Raw genomic sequence first — 15756 nt, forward strand, 5'->3', positions numbered from 1 at the left:
AATATATTGAAGTCGAAAAACAAATTCTGATGAATTACAAAAAGATTCCGAGGTGCAAATGAACATGTGGAGGTATCGACGTTTGAGAATCCCGATGGACAAAAACTCTAAATGATGAGTGAGACATATACAAATTGTCTTTTTGACGTTTGATTGCGGGGTAATTGAAGCCATATCCACCAAGACCTCCACTAAAGCTTCGTGTCTTCACAGTCATGTACGGAGTAGAAGAGAGAAAGAAGACCTTGCTTTATTTTGACAACGGGCGCACTGATGGAATAGCTTCTTGTCAGGGATCATTGTCGGAGTAAATTCCAATCTCAGCAATGTGGATACTGGAAGGATTTGTATACGAACTATCTCATGCGTGACTTATTTGACTCCAATGATGGAAGGAGCATCCGAAGATTGCACACGGCTACAAACCGAGATACTTCCTCGCCCAGTGATCCATCGTTCCCGGGAACATTTTCTTGGTCTGAAAGATCGTGTTCCCACACCAATTCCCCAGAAAATCATCTTGACCTTAAGCACGACAATTAATGGGTAAGTCAAGAAACAGGTCGCGTCCTTCCATCAATGTTTAAGTACAGACTTTTTCGTGTAAGATTTGAAAAGTAAGTATCTACCTTGAGCGGTCCTTAATCTCGCCTCACTCATCTCGACTACTCCGCTTAGCCTGGCAAAGTTTTCTGCTGTCAACTCCTCTCTTCTTCCTCCGGCATGAAAATCGGATCCCTGAAATAACTTCCAGACAATTTGTAACCATATTGCGTCGACATGCACATCAGGAATTGTTGCCCATGGAGACCAGATGACTGCAGGTCTATTGAATGCATCGTGGGCAATCGATATGAGAAATTGAAGTGACTTATTGCAATCCAGCCAATGTGGTATGTGCGAAAATAGAAGGGAGAAGGCAATGATGGAAAAAGTACGGTCGACAAGGCGACACGAGCGAAGTGACGATGTGGGAAGGTAACCAAGTATATGCTTGAGCAGTTCCGGTGCCATGCTATCCATCTTCAATGGTATGGGTAGAACAGGAAGTCGAACGAATCTGAGTGGAAATTGCGAGGAGCCATTGTATTTTGAATATAGACGTTGAATACAGACACCTTGATGGGAAGCAAATCATGCCAATACTAATAAAGCAATGAACTTAAGCTCAGTGTGCTTTAGATCCAATCATTTTCCTTTGCATCGAAGAGTTGTTTTCCAAGTACCCATCAAGGTTAGGATTGAGGTCGCAGTAAACCTTCAGCTTCTTGTTGTTCTTCTTCCCACCAGTCCTTGAACATTGTCAACCTTTTGGTTCTTTCTATCGCCATTCGTTTGCCTGGAGCTGTCTTCATCATTCCTCCTAGTTTCTCCAGTTTGTCTTCGAAATGCTGAATGGTCTCTCCCATATCCCTTGCACCTTTTGCTCCGCCGAATGTGAATGTTCTTCCAATTCCAATTGCGCCTACAGTAAATCAAAAGTTTAGCTTCATCTTCTTGACATTCAATTTCTAAAATGTAGCCTTACCAATAGCATCGAGCCGGTCAGCATCTTGGACTACAGCCAGCTCTGGGTATTTCTCGACCATGCCCCTCACTGATGCCATATCCTTTATCTCGCTCGAATACGAAACTCCAAGAACGATTCTCTGTACTTTGACGGCCAGCTTTTCTTCAGCCCCAAAACTCAATAGTGTTGATAGCACCAAAGTATTTGGATCCTGTCCAGGTAAGAGATACTTCTTGTCGCCTACATCATGCAAAAGTGCCGCCAAAGTGACAACCTGCAGATCTAATTCTGGGCCGCCTATCCTCTCTGCCTTAAGCTCCTTGTATATTCTATGCGCCAACCCAACAACGCGTCGAATATGGTTGAAGTCGTGAGATCCATCATATGCGCTCATATATTTCTCGACAAAAGCTGTGACTTGTACAATTAGACCAGCATTGTGTGCCATCTTTGGTTTGGGATTATTTGGTTTCGGTGTAATTGTGGAAGGTAGGTGAGACGAGGGAGTATTGATAACTGCGGGGCCTTCTGAGTATTCGCGAAATTCCGAATAACGAGACCTTCGTCGCATACCGAGCTTTTGTCGTAAGCGCCCCAGATTCGATCTTTTTATTTCGAACCCTTCGGAAATCAATGCTTGAGTAATTTGGTCATCATTGAGATTTGAATTATAATGATAAGTTAACCGATCTTGGAGAGCTTGAGGGATGGGTCCACGATTTCTCTTGCGAATATTCCATGCTGCCAAACTTCGAGACACTTTACGTTCAGAGACATCTAGACCCAATTCTCGATTGAGCTTTCTTGTAATGTCGATGATAGGAGTATTTTCTTCGGCGAAGAGTTTGACTATAAGATCTTTATATGGTTCCAAACTCACGCCAGGAGGACGACCAGGTTTTCGAGATGTGGAATTGATTTCTGGGGTATCATTGTGTTGTTCTAGAAGTTCCCCAGGACTTAGAGTTGGAGGCATAATGAAAAGGGTTGATTGAATTTTGACGACAAGGTCTTATGAAAATCAAACCTATTTTGGCGGATGATGTGATGATTCTTTTTCGGTCACCGTATTATATCTATCACAGAATAATCGAAACTCCTTTTACAATGCAATGCACACTCTCGAAACGTCTATACAAAGTACAAGCAAGATGAATATTGACATCGTTGCTCCTTCATATAAAATACAGTATCTTTTCAACGATTTATCTTCAGGTTTTCAAGGCACAAATTGGCATCAAAACAAAAGGTTCCTTGATATGTTCCAAATGTCAATGATTTGCTATCTGCTATCTGCTATTACAAATTACTCAAACTACTAAGTTAACCCTATTATCAACTATGACCAGCTTTTGCTGAATACGATCTCAAACTCAAACTTGCCTCGGGATGAGGGGAGCTACTAGGAGGTACTTCCCCGCCCCCGCTCTATCAAGAGACCGGTAAGTTGGAAGCTTGAGGTGTGAACCATCGTGAACTTGAGATCTTCCTTCATTCACAAAAAGGGTTCAAGACCATAATTACTATTTTAAAATGTCAGATATGCAATCCAAAGTTAACAGCCGACTTACTCAAGTCACCGATTTCTTAACCGGCAATAAGACTGCCACGACTATTCCATTCGACCCCAATTCCACCAAGTTTCCTAATAGAAAGGATGTTCCACGAAGAGAGGATGCACCCGAAGGAGCGTGAGTAGTATGTGCGGTTTTCTAGAAGCTCAACTAACGTCTAAAAGTGCGTGGGTTTGGGGACCTGATGATTATGTACGTAATTCTGACATTATAACTTTCAATATCGTTGAACGATTACATAGATTGGAAGATTAAATCTTCTCACGCCAGCTCGAGTCACTGCCGCATCCAATGAAATTCAAAGCGGGGAGATCGTTCCATTGAACCTCCCTTTGAACGTACCAGAAGTACCAGCTTTCAGTCGAGAACCATTCGAGCATAGCATTAAAGAGCTAGCTCCAGGATTGGCTTATGATGATGTATATTCATTAAATACACAATCAGGTACACAATGGGATGGTTTCAGGCATATTGCACACATGCCCACAGGCAACTTTTATAATGGGACTAAAGAGAAGGATATAATTGGAGCTGAGAAGGATGATAACAAATGTGGAATCCATCATTGGGCTGAGCATGGGATAGCCGGTCGCGGTATATTGATTGACTACTGGACGTACGCAAAGGAGAACGGAATTGTCTATGGTAATCAACCACCATCAAATCTGTATCAATTCGTTGTCTGACTTGAATGTATAGATCCATTTGACTACCACACTATATCCTACGCTGAATTGCAAGCTGCCGGAAAAGCCCAAGGTATCGATATCCGCCCCGCATCTCAAGGTGGAAATATTCAAATAGGAGATCTGCTTTTTATTCGTTCGGGGTTTGTATCTACATACCACAGCAAATCACCAGAAGCACGAAAAGCCGCTGCTCTCAGACCACACGGAATTGGACCTGATGATGGTCAGAGGTGGGCCGGTCTCAAACAAGATGAGGACATGCTTGATTGGTTACATGATTGCTACTTTTCGGCTGTAGCAGGTGATGCGCCTGCTTTTGAGGCTTGGCCATCGCAAGAGCATTATATGTTACATGAATATATACTTGCCATGTGGGGTATGCCTCTAGGAGAAATGTTCGACTTGGAGAAGTTGGCAAAGACGTGTAGAGAGAAAGGAAGGTGGAGCTTTTTCGTTACTAGTGCTCCGAATCATTGTCAAGGAGGTGTGTCCAGTCATGGAAACGCAATTGCTATATTTTGAGATTTGGCGCAAGTGTCACTCATCTGTCCTTCGACATTCCTTGTTTGGGACGTTCAATCACATTGTCATAATTGGTCAATATAGTTTTATTCTTCCAGTAAATATATGTATCCCTTGCCCCTGAGCCGAGCAAAATTATCAAATCACATAGCTATCTCATCTCATCTAGTAGTCCTGATGACCATCGAAAATTCAACCTGCAAAATTGACAAGAAAGATGCCCCAACAGAATGTTATGCGCATACCAAGTATATCTCTAAACTACACTCCATCATCTAAATCCATCAACAGTTTAAATATCCCCCCTCTCCCTTCGACAAACATCCTCGCATCAAAATTCCATCTGCTACTTCCTACTTCCTACCTCCTCAACTCAACTCCTCAACTCCACACCTCCACACCTCCACACCTCCACACCTCCACACCTCCAAATCCCCACACCTCCTCATCTCCTCACCTCGAAACAAATACTCACTAACCATCATCTACACACTTACACCATCTAATCTCTATCTCACAGTGTCACTGCATACTCAGAAATCCCAACCCACATCTCCAAGTATCGATAAACATAACATAAAATATGTATTCGAGATTGCGATACCCATATTCATGAATAAATTTTGCCTCTATATATCCCATTCCATATATCTAGCCTCCCTCCTACTTCCCTTTTCTTTCTTTCTGTTTTTCTTGAGAAGGGTGCTGTTTATTTTATTGGATATAGAGAACGGAGCTTGCCATGTTTGGAATTTGGTGACTTTTCAAGATTCAGGCCTGCGCTGAGAAAATTGATAGCGCTACTTTTTTTTCTCATATCATTTGCAAGGGCCCCGTTCTTCTTCTTCTTCTTCTTCTTCTTCTCCTCTTCTTCACTCAAAGTACTCACGATTTTGATATCGTAGCAGGAAAGAAATAAGACGGTGGTGATATATGAGGAAAACGCAGTGCTTAAATTCATAGCTTGCGAAAAGCCATCGACATCTTTGCTCGTATAATTACTAATCACTACTTATTGCAGGATACGAATACACACAGATTATTCACATGTGAACAAACTGCCCCAGTTAGTTAAAGACATCACTTGCTCCGAGGCAAAATTTGAACACTCGTAAGACTATAATCAGTCAGGGCACCACTACAGAAAACTATCTTCGTATACGAATATATTCTATTCTATCTCTCCATCCATTCATCCAAACCAACACCATCTTAGCATCTCATTCCCAATCTTCCCAACCAAAAAAAAAAGAAAAAAAAAACATTTAATCTTCACTCGACTCCGTCTCATCCTCACTCCTCTCCTTCATTTCCTTATTCCAAGCATTTCCCTTCCCCCTCCCACCCTTCTTCCCCTTAATACCCTTTCCTCTCAGTCCAACCGGAACCTCCTTCTTCACCACTCCATTCTCAAACAAGACCCCAATATCTGCTCGTCTCGCAATAACCTTTTTCCACACATTTTTACTAACAACACCTTCATCATTCCCCTCGCTTAATATTCCCCTGTTTCCGTTTTTGTACCATTTAATCTCGGGGTGGGACTCAAGAGTTGATTTGAGAGAGACATAAATAGATATATCTGCATCATCTTTACTAGTGGATGAAGAGGTTCGAGTTTCGGTACCATCAGAGGAGACAAAGATACTAGAGAATGCTAGATGAGCTTGCCCGCCTGCTTTTTTGATACCCCCAGAAGCGAGAATGAGAGGGTAGTTTGCGTACGAGGTTTCGTAGACGATGAGATCAGGTAAATCTACGGTTGAAGTGGTGAGAAGTTGAAGGGAGATGGAAGAAATATTTGTCGAGGTTGTGGTTGTGGGAGTAGAAGAGGTCTCGAGACGAATGATGTAGTTAGAAGGAGATTCTGACTCGTTTTCGGATGAGGAAATCGATCTTATGGTGAACAGGGATTTTGCAGGAGACTGAATGATATTTCGAAGTTCTAAGAGACTGAGATCAAGGGAATTGAGGTCATCGAGCTATGAAATTGTTAGGCGATTTGATACTTGGAAAATAACGTATTTCTTAGACGAGTAGATTCAGACGTCTAGAAAGGCCTAAATCTTAAGTTATTTGTACTGACGACTTTTGCACAATTAAACCAGCCTTCAGAATCTGCAACAAGTTCTGAGTCCTCTCCCTGTTCCTGGTCTTGTTCTACTGAACGTTTGAGAAGCTTGGTAAGGGCTCGAGTGACAGTAGAGTCGCGTTCGGCAATAATGCTGTAGCCTCTCTGACGAGTCTTCTTATTGTTGGAGATACTTCCTCCATGTCTACTTCTACCGTGTCTCGATTGATTGTTGGAGATGGGAGAGGGAGCCATGATCTCTCTATCAAGAGACATGGCTGAAAGTGGTTGCATGACAGCAGCTGCCATTGTACTGTTCTGAACGAAAGACTGGAAAAAGAGTTGGTACGTGTAAGAATTGTACGCACTAAAAAGAACCGAAAGTTGAGAGAATGGTGATACAGCTTTTTCAGACAAGGAAATAGAGTGAGATATAAGAGATGAAGACTCGCGGTAACACAGCTTACATGTCATCAACCAGAAATATCATTATGATCATGTCGTATTGGTTCGCCAAGCACACAACATTTCAGTCGCGGCACATCGGGCCATGGCATCTAACCTCTACATCACTTGTAACGAGCAATTTACGTTATATGGCGGGGGCGGGACTTGCAATAATTCAAAAAACGATTCAAAGGGCAACCGCGGGGTGGTATCTAGCGGTGTGGACCCAATATATGTAACCTTAAAGTGATTGATCACTCGAAGAAGACACCCACCCCGCAATAGAATGCACACAATACCTCATGCGATCATCTGGGTCCAATTGTTCATAAGGCTTGAAGCGGTGTATATCACTGGCGTGCACGTGATCTAGCGGCTGCAGCGCAACTCGAGACTCTTTTGCAATAGCGGAACGTATTGCCTTTTAGAAAGTTGATCCTAGATGTGATAGTCTCTAGGAAGAATGGGAACCCCGGGATATCGAATCACCCAAATAATCATACACCGAAAACACTTGTTTTCCAACTACTTTGTGATGATCTACATATTCATTCAAAATATGAATGATCTAAATTGTTTGTTGGATTTGAAGCTCACGAGTTCGCTTATCCAAATTTCAATCCGAAATAATGATTGCTAGGGTTGATTTTGAATATCGAAATGAGTTTATATGTTCGGTATCCCGCTAGAAATACTATACAAGGCATGCATTTCAGTCACGCCACGGCACTAGCTCAACGGAGAAAGAAGTAGAACGTTCTGTTGTATAACTTAGTACTACTTATGCCACTTTTGAATGTGAAATCAGAGCGTCTCATCAAGAGACTTCATGTTTGGGAACACTACCTGATTAAACCCGGATAATGACGTATAAAGCGGGATGACCACAAGCAAGTAAAAATGTGAATGGTGCTCTCAGTTGGGTATTGTCTGTATTGTTGAATTACAATAAGTGTCCGATATAGCTGCGTAGTTTTATTCACCAGGTCTCTGTTGCGGTGTGAAGTACAGTAGAAAAATAGACTTACTAGCATGAATCTATTAATAATTGGAGCAGAGTAAATCCTGTTTCATGCCCAAGCTATTCATAGACTGGCAGCTGAACTCCTCGCACTTTCCGATCTATCCCATCATGTTCAAAAAACTCCCTTTTTTGTAAATACTCATACAGGTGCACACGAAATGATCATACTTATGACCAAAGCTCGCCATACGAATTTCGAAACTTGCTGAAATGATTCGTAGTTGGCGCACAACCACTTTCGTCTCTCGCGGCCTCCGCTTTGGACATCCATTCTTGCATTTGTGTTATTCGATTGTTATTCTGTTATGGGTCAGTCCTACTATTCTTAACCAAGTATCAAAGCACCTACCGATGGATGAGTTGAAAACCACTCAGGTGGAGCATTCTTCTCTGCGGCTTGCATCCTCTCCCACACACCTATTGCTGCATGAGGATCGTAACAGCTCTTTGCCATGATCATCAGCCCAATATGATCAGCTTCTGTTTCTTGGTTTCTTGATGCCGGTAAATTCATGCCAAATTCGAGTGCGAGAGCCCCCAATATTTCACCTAGACCTCCAGTATATCCTGTAGCGTCCAAGAATCGAAACAATATACGCAAGGGCATATAAAATACCGCGGTTTTACTCATTGTTTCTCCCGAATGATTGGCGATATTATGGGCAATTTCATGACCAAGAATCTGCAAGATTGATAAGTTAATGATTGTCGATAAAAGAAAGATCAGGAGGAAAATTTACTGTAGCAAGGCCATCATCTGTTTTAGCAATCGGCAATATTCCTGTAAAGACAAACACTTTGCCTCCAGGTATAACAAAGGCATTCATTTCTGTGGAAAGTAAGGTAAGCTAATCAATATCTAAAACAAGTATTCAGTTTCCTATTCACCTTGAGACTCTATCACATTTACTTCCCAGTTTACGTTGTCGATGCCACTCGCAGGTATTAGCCGACTCATAACTCTCTGTACCATCCGGGTCCTCTTATCCCAGTCGGGAAGAATATGGTTGTGATATTGCCGTAATATCTGTTCATACATCATCTGCCCTTCTGCTTCCATATCCTGATGACTGTATATATTGAACCGCCTCCTTCCTGAAACCGGCACATCCTCGATATTGCTGGCATAAACCACTATACCACCACCAGCTAATAGGGCTATGAATGAGTGTAAAGCAGGATGCTTGGTGAAGTTTCTGATATGTTGCTCGGTCAAGAGAGGGCGTGCATTCCGAGCTTCATTTGGATCAAACCTGTAGTATCTCTGCCTGCAGTTTTGGTAGCTTCGTGAATGAGATGGATTGATAGATGGATGTGTCCATCTTGGTAACTTATATTGGGTAACAGACGACGGGTGTAAGAGAGGGGTAGTGTTAGGAGAATGTGCGATCGCGTTGCGACGCGATAAACTTCGCAAGATAGATCTGGACATCATCTCTCGTCTTTTATCCTAAGGCAGCGAGATTGAAGAAATTTTGCGTTTGAATGAGCGATGCGAATGTAGGTATTCCTTGTGAGCATTGATTGAATTAGGTAGTCACCCCAAGCGTCATTTCAACCGATAAGGAAAATGATAGCAATTCTGATGTGATGTAGCGAACATGTGCATATACCTAGGTATTTAGAGAGAGGAGTGTTCAATCACTTCAGGAGCCAAAGAAGCTAATAAAGAGCAGAGCTACCCCACCCTAGAGCTCTTTTTACCTTTACCCTTACCCTTCCACCACTGACGTATCCCCCCGTATCCCCCGTATCCCCCGTATCCCCCTCAGATCTCGAACCACTTTCCTTGGCGGATTGTCCCTTTGAATACCGGTGAATGAATATCCTTTTCACGTTCTGTTGCTATCCATTTCAATATCGCAAGTCTTTGGTAATCTCACAAATAATATAAGCCTCAATTCATATTATTCTCTTTTCAATCGTCTTGATCCAAGGTTCCCAATACACTTTACCAAGAGCTACTTGAGATTCTACTTGATCTCAATCTACATTCAAGATGATGGAAATTAGTGCGACAGCTGCAAAAATCACTCACGGTCTCTTTCAGAATACACATCCCCTCAAAGCAAAATGGAATCGCATCAATGGAGTTCAACTTCCAAGATCATCTCATAGTATCTCGGTCGTCGCAGGTCGAGCGTATATATTCGGAGGTGAAATCGATCCACGCGAACCAGTCGACAATGATATGCATGTCATCATCCTTCCTTCTGGCACAGTCACCAGCGCCGACTATCGAGCTATTGCTGCCAAGCCTACACATAATGGTGGTGAGGTTCCAGAAAAGAGAGTAGGACATACAGCAGGAGTCATCGGGGAACGAATTTTTATCTTTGGTGGAAGAGGTGGCCCAGAGATGAAACCTCTTGAAGAAAATGGCAGAGTTTGGGTCTATGATACTAGGACAGATAAATGGTCTTTCTTGGATCCAGCTCCTGGCACACCATTTCCAGCTGCGCGATCTTACCATTCGAGTGTTGCTATCGAAAAACCTGAGCCATCAAATATGAAGAGTGCAGATTTCGATCAGGCTATCGATGAAACTAAAATTGGCACAATTGCAGAAGGTGCCCAGACAGACGAGGAGCAAGGTGGTCATGGAACATTCTTCATCCACGCAGGATGCCCGGTTTCTGGACGAACAAATGATCTCTGGGCATTTGATGTTCGAAGCCGTACATGGAAAGAATTTCCTTCTGCTCCAGGAAAGCCCAGAGGAGGTACATCACTCGCAGTTTCAAAACAGAGAATCTACCGATATGGCGGTTTCAATGGTGAGGGTGAGGAAGGTGGCTATCTTGATATTTTGGAATTGGCCCTCCAAACTTTCAATGACAAATCCGGTTCAGGAGAACTGGGTATCACTCCGAAAGGAGATTGGGAAACTTTGAACTTTGAGGAGGAGAGTATGAAACATCCCGGTAACAGAAGTGTGGCCGGCATGCATACTATCAATACTGGTAAGTTTTTACTTTATTTAATCAGTTCCTGGCTGTATTGGGACGCAGTCTATTTGTACCATTCATAAAATGAAAGCTAACATTTTTTAGGTATGGGTAGAGAATATTTGATTCTCTTACTTGGTGAGAAAGATCCAAGTAGCGAAGGTCATGCTGGGGCTGGCAGGTTCTGGAGTGACGTTTGGGCATTTCAATGTCCTCCCCAAGGCATGACTGCGGCAAGTTTCAAGGATGCTACCTGGCAAGCACTAGGTCGACAAACTGGTGAAGGTCTTTGGAGTCAAATAGTCGTTTCGGACTCTGAGGGCATCGAAGGTGATGACGTCAGAAAGCTTGTTCCTGGCGAGCGTGGATGGTTTGCAAGTTCGTCAATGAGCGATGTTGACTTTAGAGGTATTCTCTTGTGGGGTGGTCTGAATGGAAAGAATGAACGTGAAGACAATGGATGGATCTTAACAATTGAATGAAAGCACAGCGACGAAATAAATTAGGGCGTTTGGAAACGGAGACAGCTTTACTTAAAATACCATGAATAATGAATAAATAAAATGAAACATGTCTAGAAGAAACGAATTCCACTATTGTTCGAGGTAGCTCACATAAAATGTTGTGATAAAATTGTGGGATATTCGAACACTGACATTTCGATCACACACCGACATACCTTGAAGTGATAGGTAATTGATCAGAAATCAATAGTGAAGATCACTTTATTCATAGACTTCAACAAGATGTTCTATTTTACAAGATTGAATAATTATTGGATTTTTAATCATGATATATCATTTGAGCAATCTCATGCGGGCCATCCCATCTTCCCCTTCACGGAGCTCGCCTCGCCTAGCTAAAAATGATAACGACCCCTCGTTGACACCTCTTCTACTAAACCACAGCTATATAACATCAATACTCCTGAACCACCTGCAGCGCATTCTAGAACTTACCCAAGTCTACAACAGCGTTGCAGGTACCAAAACATGCTATCCCATTTCCCTCCCCACTAACCACCCCCAGACCCAAGATGTCCCACGAAGCCGCCCTCACATCTTCGGCCGCGCAAGCCATTGCTCCCGATCTCTTTCCCCCACGCACTCCTCTCAGCACAGCCCAAATCGAAGCCAGCATAACCGCCTGTCTCACCGTACAGCGACGGGCAGTCACCCAAGGAAAACGACCCTTTGCCGCCGTGCTCCTCGGTCCCGACAACGAAACCGTACTCCTCACGCATCAAAGCATTGATCAAGTAAATCACGCCGAGAGCTCTCTAGCCAAACTCGCATACTCGCATTATACGAAAGAGTATTTGTGGAGATGTACGTTGGTTAGTACGTGGGAACCTTGTGCTATGTGTTCGGGTACGTTTGTATTTTCACATTTTCACTTGCGAGTCTTGCTATTTGAGAGAAAGATTGTAGTAACTTACCTGCATGATGATCTAGCGACGATTTACTGGGCGCATATTGGACGAATCGTGTATGCGGCGACGAACGAACAATTGGCGGGTCTAACGGGCCCCGGCAATCGAGAGAATTTCACGTTGAAATGGCATACGAGAGATATTTTGGAGGGGCAACAAAAGGATATTGAGATTATTGGGCCGGTGGAGAAGATGGATTTGGTGGTTGTGGAGGAGAGTGATAAATATTGGTGTACCACTAGAGCTCGTGCGTGATGATTATGGTAGTTGCTATCTTGTGCTATGATGAGATATATGCTATACTCGTCTCAAAGGGTGTCAGATGGATGTGGTTCAATTTTGCGATAAGTTGATACATGATCCATAGGAATATCAGAGATACGAATTATTACCAGTTCTTCAAAGTGGAGAGATACTTCGCGCGTGTCGTATACGCAGTTAGACTGCTGCGAGATATATATATATTAAATTCCAACTGCTTTAAATGTTGGTAGATATCTCTCTCTAGCCAATGGCATAGCTAGCCTAGGTTCCAACGTGCTGTGCCCTTATACCCATGAATTTTTCAATACCGTTGGACATATAAAGGCAGAGAGAGTTATGGATTTTTCTCAATTTCCAATTTCGTTGCATCACAAATTTCTATCTTTCCTATTTTGAGTGTTCAGCATTAAGCGTTATGGCTCCCCTGGCGCTTACACTGGTGGTTCTTCTACCTGTGAGCTTTGCCATCTGGAATCTTGTTTGCCTGTTCAAGAACTATAGGATTGCCCTGAAGATCGGAATTCCCATTAGGATCCTCATTGCAAGTGGTGATAATCCAGTAGTGAGTTACACATGATTTAATCTATCACTAATGTTACGAGCTTTTACGACTAGATAACATTTTATATATATACACATTTACTCCCACTTCCTTGATATCATGGCCATACTGATACATCGTGATTAGTGGATTCTCGCATCAGGTATCGTGCTTCCTATTATAAAGGCTGCATTCGGCGATTGTGATATCGTTCGATATAGCACACCGGGCTGGGAGTTCAAAGACAAGTACACCATGCACCAAAAGCTTGGTAATGCAGTCATTCATGTCTCAGCTGGTCGTAATTGGTTATATCTCTGCGATTCCGATTCAGTCAATGAAGTTTTCAAACGCAAGGATGACTTTGATAGACCTCCTGATTTGCTTGGTGAGTATGATGTCGTATTTGTATATTGTGCTAAGTGCTAATCGACATAGCGGTTTTGTCTGTTTTCGGACCTAATATCTCGACAGTAGGTGATAATGATATTAGATTCTGATATACTGCCGTAGCTGACTTGGTTTTAGGCTGTAGGTCCAGATTGGCAGCGTCAGCGCAAGATTACAAGTGCTCCTTTCAATGACAAAAACAGCCGGCTAGTTTGGATCGAGGGTTTAAGACAAGCAGATGAGATTTTGCAATTCTGGAAATCTCTAAAGGATCCCATTACACGAACAGATAAGGATGCTCGTACATTCTCACTTCATGTGCTATCGGGAGCCGGATTTGGGAAATCCTACTCATTCAAAAGATCTACTGAACAACCCGAAGCAGGACACACTTTCAATTACCGAGACTCCCTCGCACTTGTGCTAGAGAATTGTCTCCTTATCCTTGTTCTTGGTCCTAAACTTGTCTCTAAGTTATCCTGGCCGCCAAAGTGGAAGCGGATTGGACAAGCAACAGTTGATTTTAAATTTCACATGGCAGAGATGCTGAAGGATGAAAAAGATGCCATTGCGCATGGGAAACCCAAAAGCGCGACGTTCACGAGTTCTTTGCTTAGAGCTTCGAAAGAACAATCTCAATTGAGTTCAAATGGCTCTGCTCCAAGTGGCTTTCAGGGGCTCACCGAAGAGGAAATTTATGGGAATCTCTTCGTTTATAATTTTGCTGGCCATGATACGACGGCCGTTGTGCTGAACTGGACAATTTATCTTCTTGCTGCTCATCCAGAGGTTCAAGATTGGGTCTCGGAGGAAATTAACACTGTTATAACCAACGATATGCCATCGACTTGGGATTTCAAAGAAATATATCCGAGATTGAATAGGTGTCTTGCCATAATGGTCAATAGCCCTCCCCCTAGCCCCCTGCTCACATGATGATACAATGATGCTGACAGAAATGATATGAAATAGCTGGAGACTGTGAGACTTTACAATCCACTCATCGGTATCTGCAAATCTACCTTTGAAATACCACAACCGCTTACGGTCGATGGCCGAACCATCACGATTCCGCCCGACACGCGCATTATTGCGAATTCCAACGCCTTACACTCACATCCGCGATACTGGGGTGATAACAGTCTCGAATGGCAGTATGCTTACCCTTATTTCTTGTACATCCTATTAGTTAAAACTACTGACTCCCTATACTTGCAGTCCTCAACGCTGGATCTTAAACAAAGCCGAAAATATACACTCATCACCCGTAGAACGTGAATATATCCGTACACCACCCAAGGGATCATACCAACCATGGTCTGATTCGATCCGAGCATGTCCTGGTAAGAAGTTCAGCCAAGTAGAATTTGTAGCGGCCATGGTTGCGTTGTTCAAGAGAGACCGCGTGGAGATTGTGCGGGAGGAGGGAGAAACAGAAGAGGAAGCAGAGGAGAGGGTTATGAGTGTGGTGAAGGATAATGTTATTGTTTTGTTATTACAGATGAGGAACCCTGAGAAGGTGGGTGTTAGATGGGTTAGTAGAGTGTAGATGGTTTGTCGATAGGTGGGTACGTAGATGGTTGTTGGCTGTTGGAGCTTGGGTTATGGTGGTCTTCTAGAAATTGAAGCAATATTAGAGAATGAATTCTGATCGGCAGTACAATTTGAATTGTTGTTTTTGATGGTCATGGAGGCGTATCTTGTCAATAAACCATGGCCAACAGCGTGATGAAGTGACCCCGAAGTACTTTTCGATTGAAAGAAGCTGGAAGGTAGTATTGCTTTGCCATGAAAGATATCCGAGGGCGTTTAGATTCACCTTTCTTTCAATATCAAATCTCCATTTCTTGATCCGATCGACTCGATCATACACTATGGGGATTGGGCGTTCCAATGGCAGTGAGTTGGAAGAAGAAGCATTAGATTTAGTAAGCAAAGTGAATCCAGGCCATTTGAATACCTAGAGCACATTGACTTTGAGGCTTAGCGATTCAGATATCCAGTTGTATTCACCCCTTCCTACCAACCTCCTCCTACAAGTACGGTGGTATCATGGGCCAATCCTCGAAAATTATCTCTCCAGCCTTGATATTGAAAAGAACCTACGCCGGCAAATACTGTCATTTTCAGAGGAGGGATTAATTAGAAACGTAAGACTAAGGAAGTGGTCATTCGATAAGCCACTACTGAGCCAATATCCGTAGAAGGTGACTGCTGGGCATGAAAAATAGACCTTTTCGGAGAAATATTAAGAGGAGTTTAGACTCTCATCTCTTGCCGTCATTGTTGCTCTCGCTCACAGCTCTGCGCTACCACTCATAGCACTATTGTTGTCACTGCCATT

General features: G+C 42.9%; 8 protein-coding genes across 8 annotated transcripts; 4 read left to right on the plus strand and 4 right to left on the minus strand.

Moving 5' to 3' along the window:
- Nucleotides 1–526: 526 nt before the first annotated feature.
- EAE97_001604 (uncharacterized protein) lies at nucleotides 527–1023 on the minus strand (the record flags this gene model as incomplete). Its single annotated transcript, XM_038872115.1, has 2 exons — nucleotides 527–570; nucleotides 630–1023. 2 exons carry the CDS (start codon nucleotides 1021–1023, stop codon nucleotides 527–529), a joined length of 438 nt encoding a protein of 145 aa, XP_038736673.1.
- A 212-nt stretch (nucleotides 1024–1235) lies between these two features.
- Nucleotides 1236–2486, minus strand: EAE97_001605 (uncharacterized protein; the record flags this gene model as incomplete). Its single annotated transcript, XM_038872116.1, has 2 exons — nucleotides 1236–1465; nucleotides 1529–2486. 2 exons carry the CDS (start codon nucleotides 2484–2486, stop codon nucleotides 1236–1238), a joined length of 1188 nt encoding a protein of 395 aa, XP_038736674.1.
- Nucleotides 2487–2668: 182 nt separating this feature from the next.
- EAE97_001606 (uncharacterized protein) lies at nucleotides 2669–4483 on the plus strand. The gene is made up of 4 exons (XM_038872117.1): nucleotides 2669–3201; nucleotides 3249–3276; nucleotides 3327–3729; nucleotides 3784–4483. Exons 1-4 carry the CDS (start codon nucleotides 3044–3046, stop codon nucleotides 4293–4295), a joined length of 1101 nt encoding a protein of 366 aa, XP_038736675.1. The 5' UTR covers nucleotides 2669–3043; the 3' UTR covers nucleotides 4296–4483.
- A 1077-nt stretch (nucleotides 4484–5560) lies between these two features.
- On the minus strand, nucleotides 5561–6675 carry EAE97_001607 (uncharacterized protein; the record flags this gene model as incomplete). Its single annotated transcript, XM_038872118.1, has 2 exons — nucleotides 5561–6277; nucleotides 6382–6675. 2 exons carry the CDS (start codon nucleotides 6673–6675, stop codon nucleotides 5561–5563), a joined length of 1011 nt encoding a protein of 336 aa, XP_038736676.1.
- Nucleotides 6676–7931: 1256 nt separating this feature from the next.
- On the minus strand, nucleotides 7932–9455 carry EAE97_001608 (uncharacterized protein). Its single transcript, XM_038872119.1, has 4 exons — nucleotides 8726–9455; nucleotides 8578–8666; nucleotides 8187–8519; nucleotides 7932–8137 (listed from the first exon to the last, which is right to left on the minus strand). Exons 1-4 carry the CDS (start codon nucleotides 9270–9272, stop codon nucleotides 8006–8008), a joined length of 1101 nt encoding a protein of 366 aa, XP_038736677.1. The 5' UTR covers nucleotides 9273–9455; the 3' UTR covers nucleotides 7932–8005.
- Nucleotides 9456–9836: 381 nt separating this feature from the next.
- On the plus strand, nucleotides 9837–11267 carry EAE97_001609 (uncharacterized protein; the record flags this gene model as incomplete). The annotated part of the gene is made up of 2 exons (XM_038872120.1): nucleotides 9837–10800; nucleotides 10891–11267. The coding sequence occupies 2 exons, from the start codon at nucleotides 9837–9839 to the stop codon at nucleotides 11265–11267; spliced, it is 1341 nt and encodes a 446-aa protein (XP_038736678.1).
- A 554-nt stretch (nucleotides 11268–11821) lies between these two features.
- Nucleotides 11822–12472, plus strand: EAE97_001610 (uncharacterized protein; the record flags this gene model as incomplete). Its single annotated transcript, XM_038872121.1, has 2 exons — nucleotides 11822–12155; nucleotides 12240–12472. 2 exons carry the CDS (start codon nucleotides 11822–11824, stop codon nucleotides 12470–12472), a joined length of 567 nt encoding a protein of 188 aa, XP_038736679.1.
- Nucleotides 12473–12896: 424 nt separating this feature from the next.
- On the plus strand, nucleotides 12897–15095 carry EAE97_001611 (uncharacterized protein; the record flags this gene model as incomplete). The annotated part of the gene is made up of 6 exons (XM_038872122.1): nucleotides 12897–13043; nucleotides 13170–13410; nucleotides 13461–13495; nucleotides 13551–14312; nucleotides 14385–14566; nucleotides 14631–15095. 6 exons carry the CDS (start codon nucleotides 12897–12899, stop codon nucleotides 14959–14961), a joined length of 1698 nt encoding a protein of 565 aa, XP_038736680.1. The 3' UTR covers nucleotides 14962–15095.
- Nucleotides 15096–15756: the final 661 nt, after the last annotated feature.

The sequence above is a fragment of the Botrytis byssoidea genome (assembly GCF_014898295.1).
Source record: "Botrytis byssoidea strain MUCL 94 chromosome Unknown BBYS_003, whole genome shotgun sequence".
Classification (NCBI taxonomy): Eukaryota; Fungi; Ascomycota; class Leotiomycetes; order Helotiales; family Sclerotiniaceae; genus Botrytis; species Botrytis byssoidea.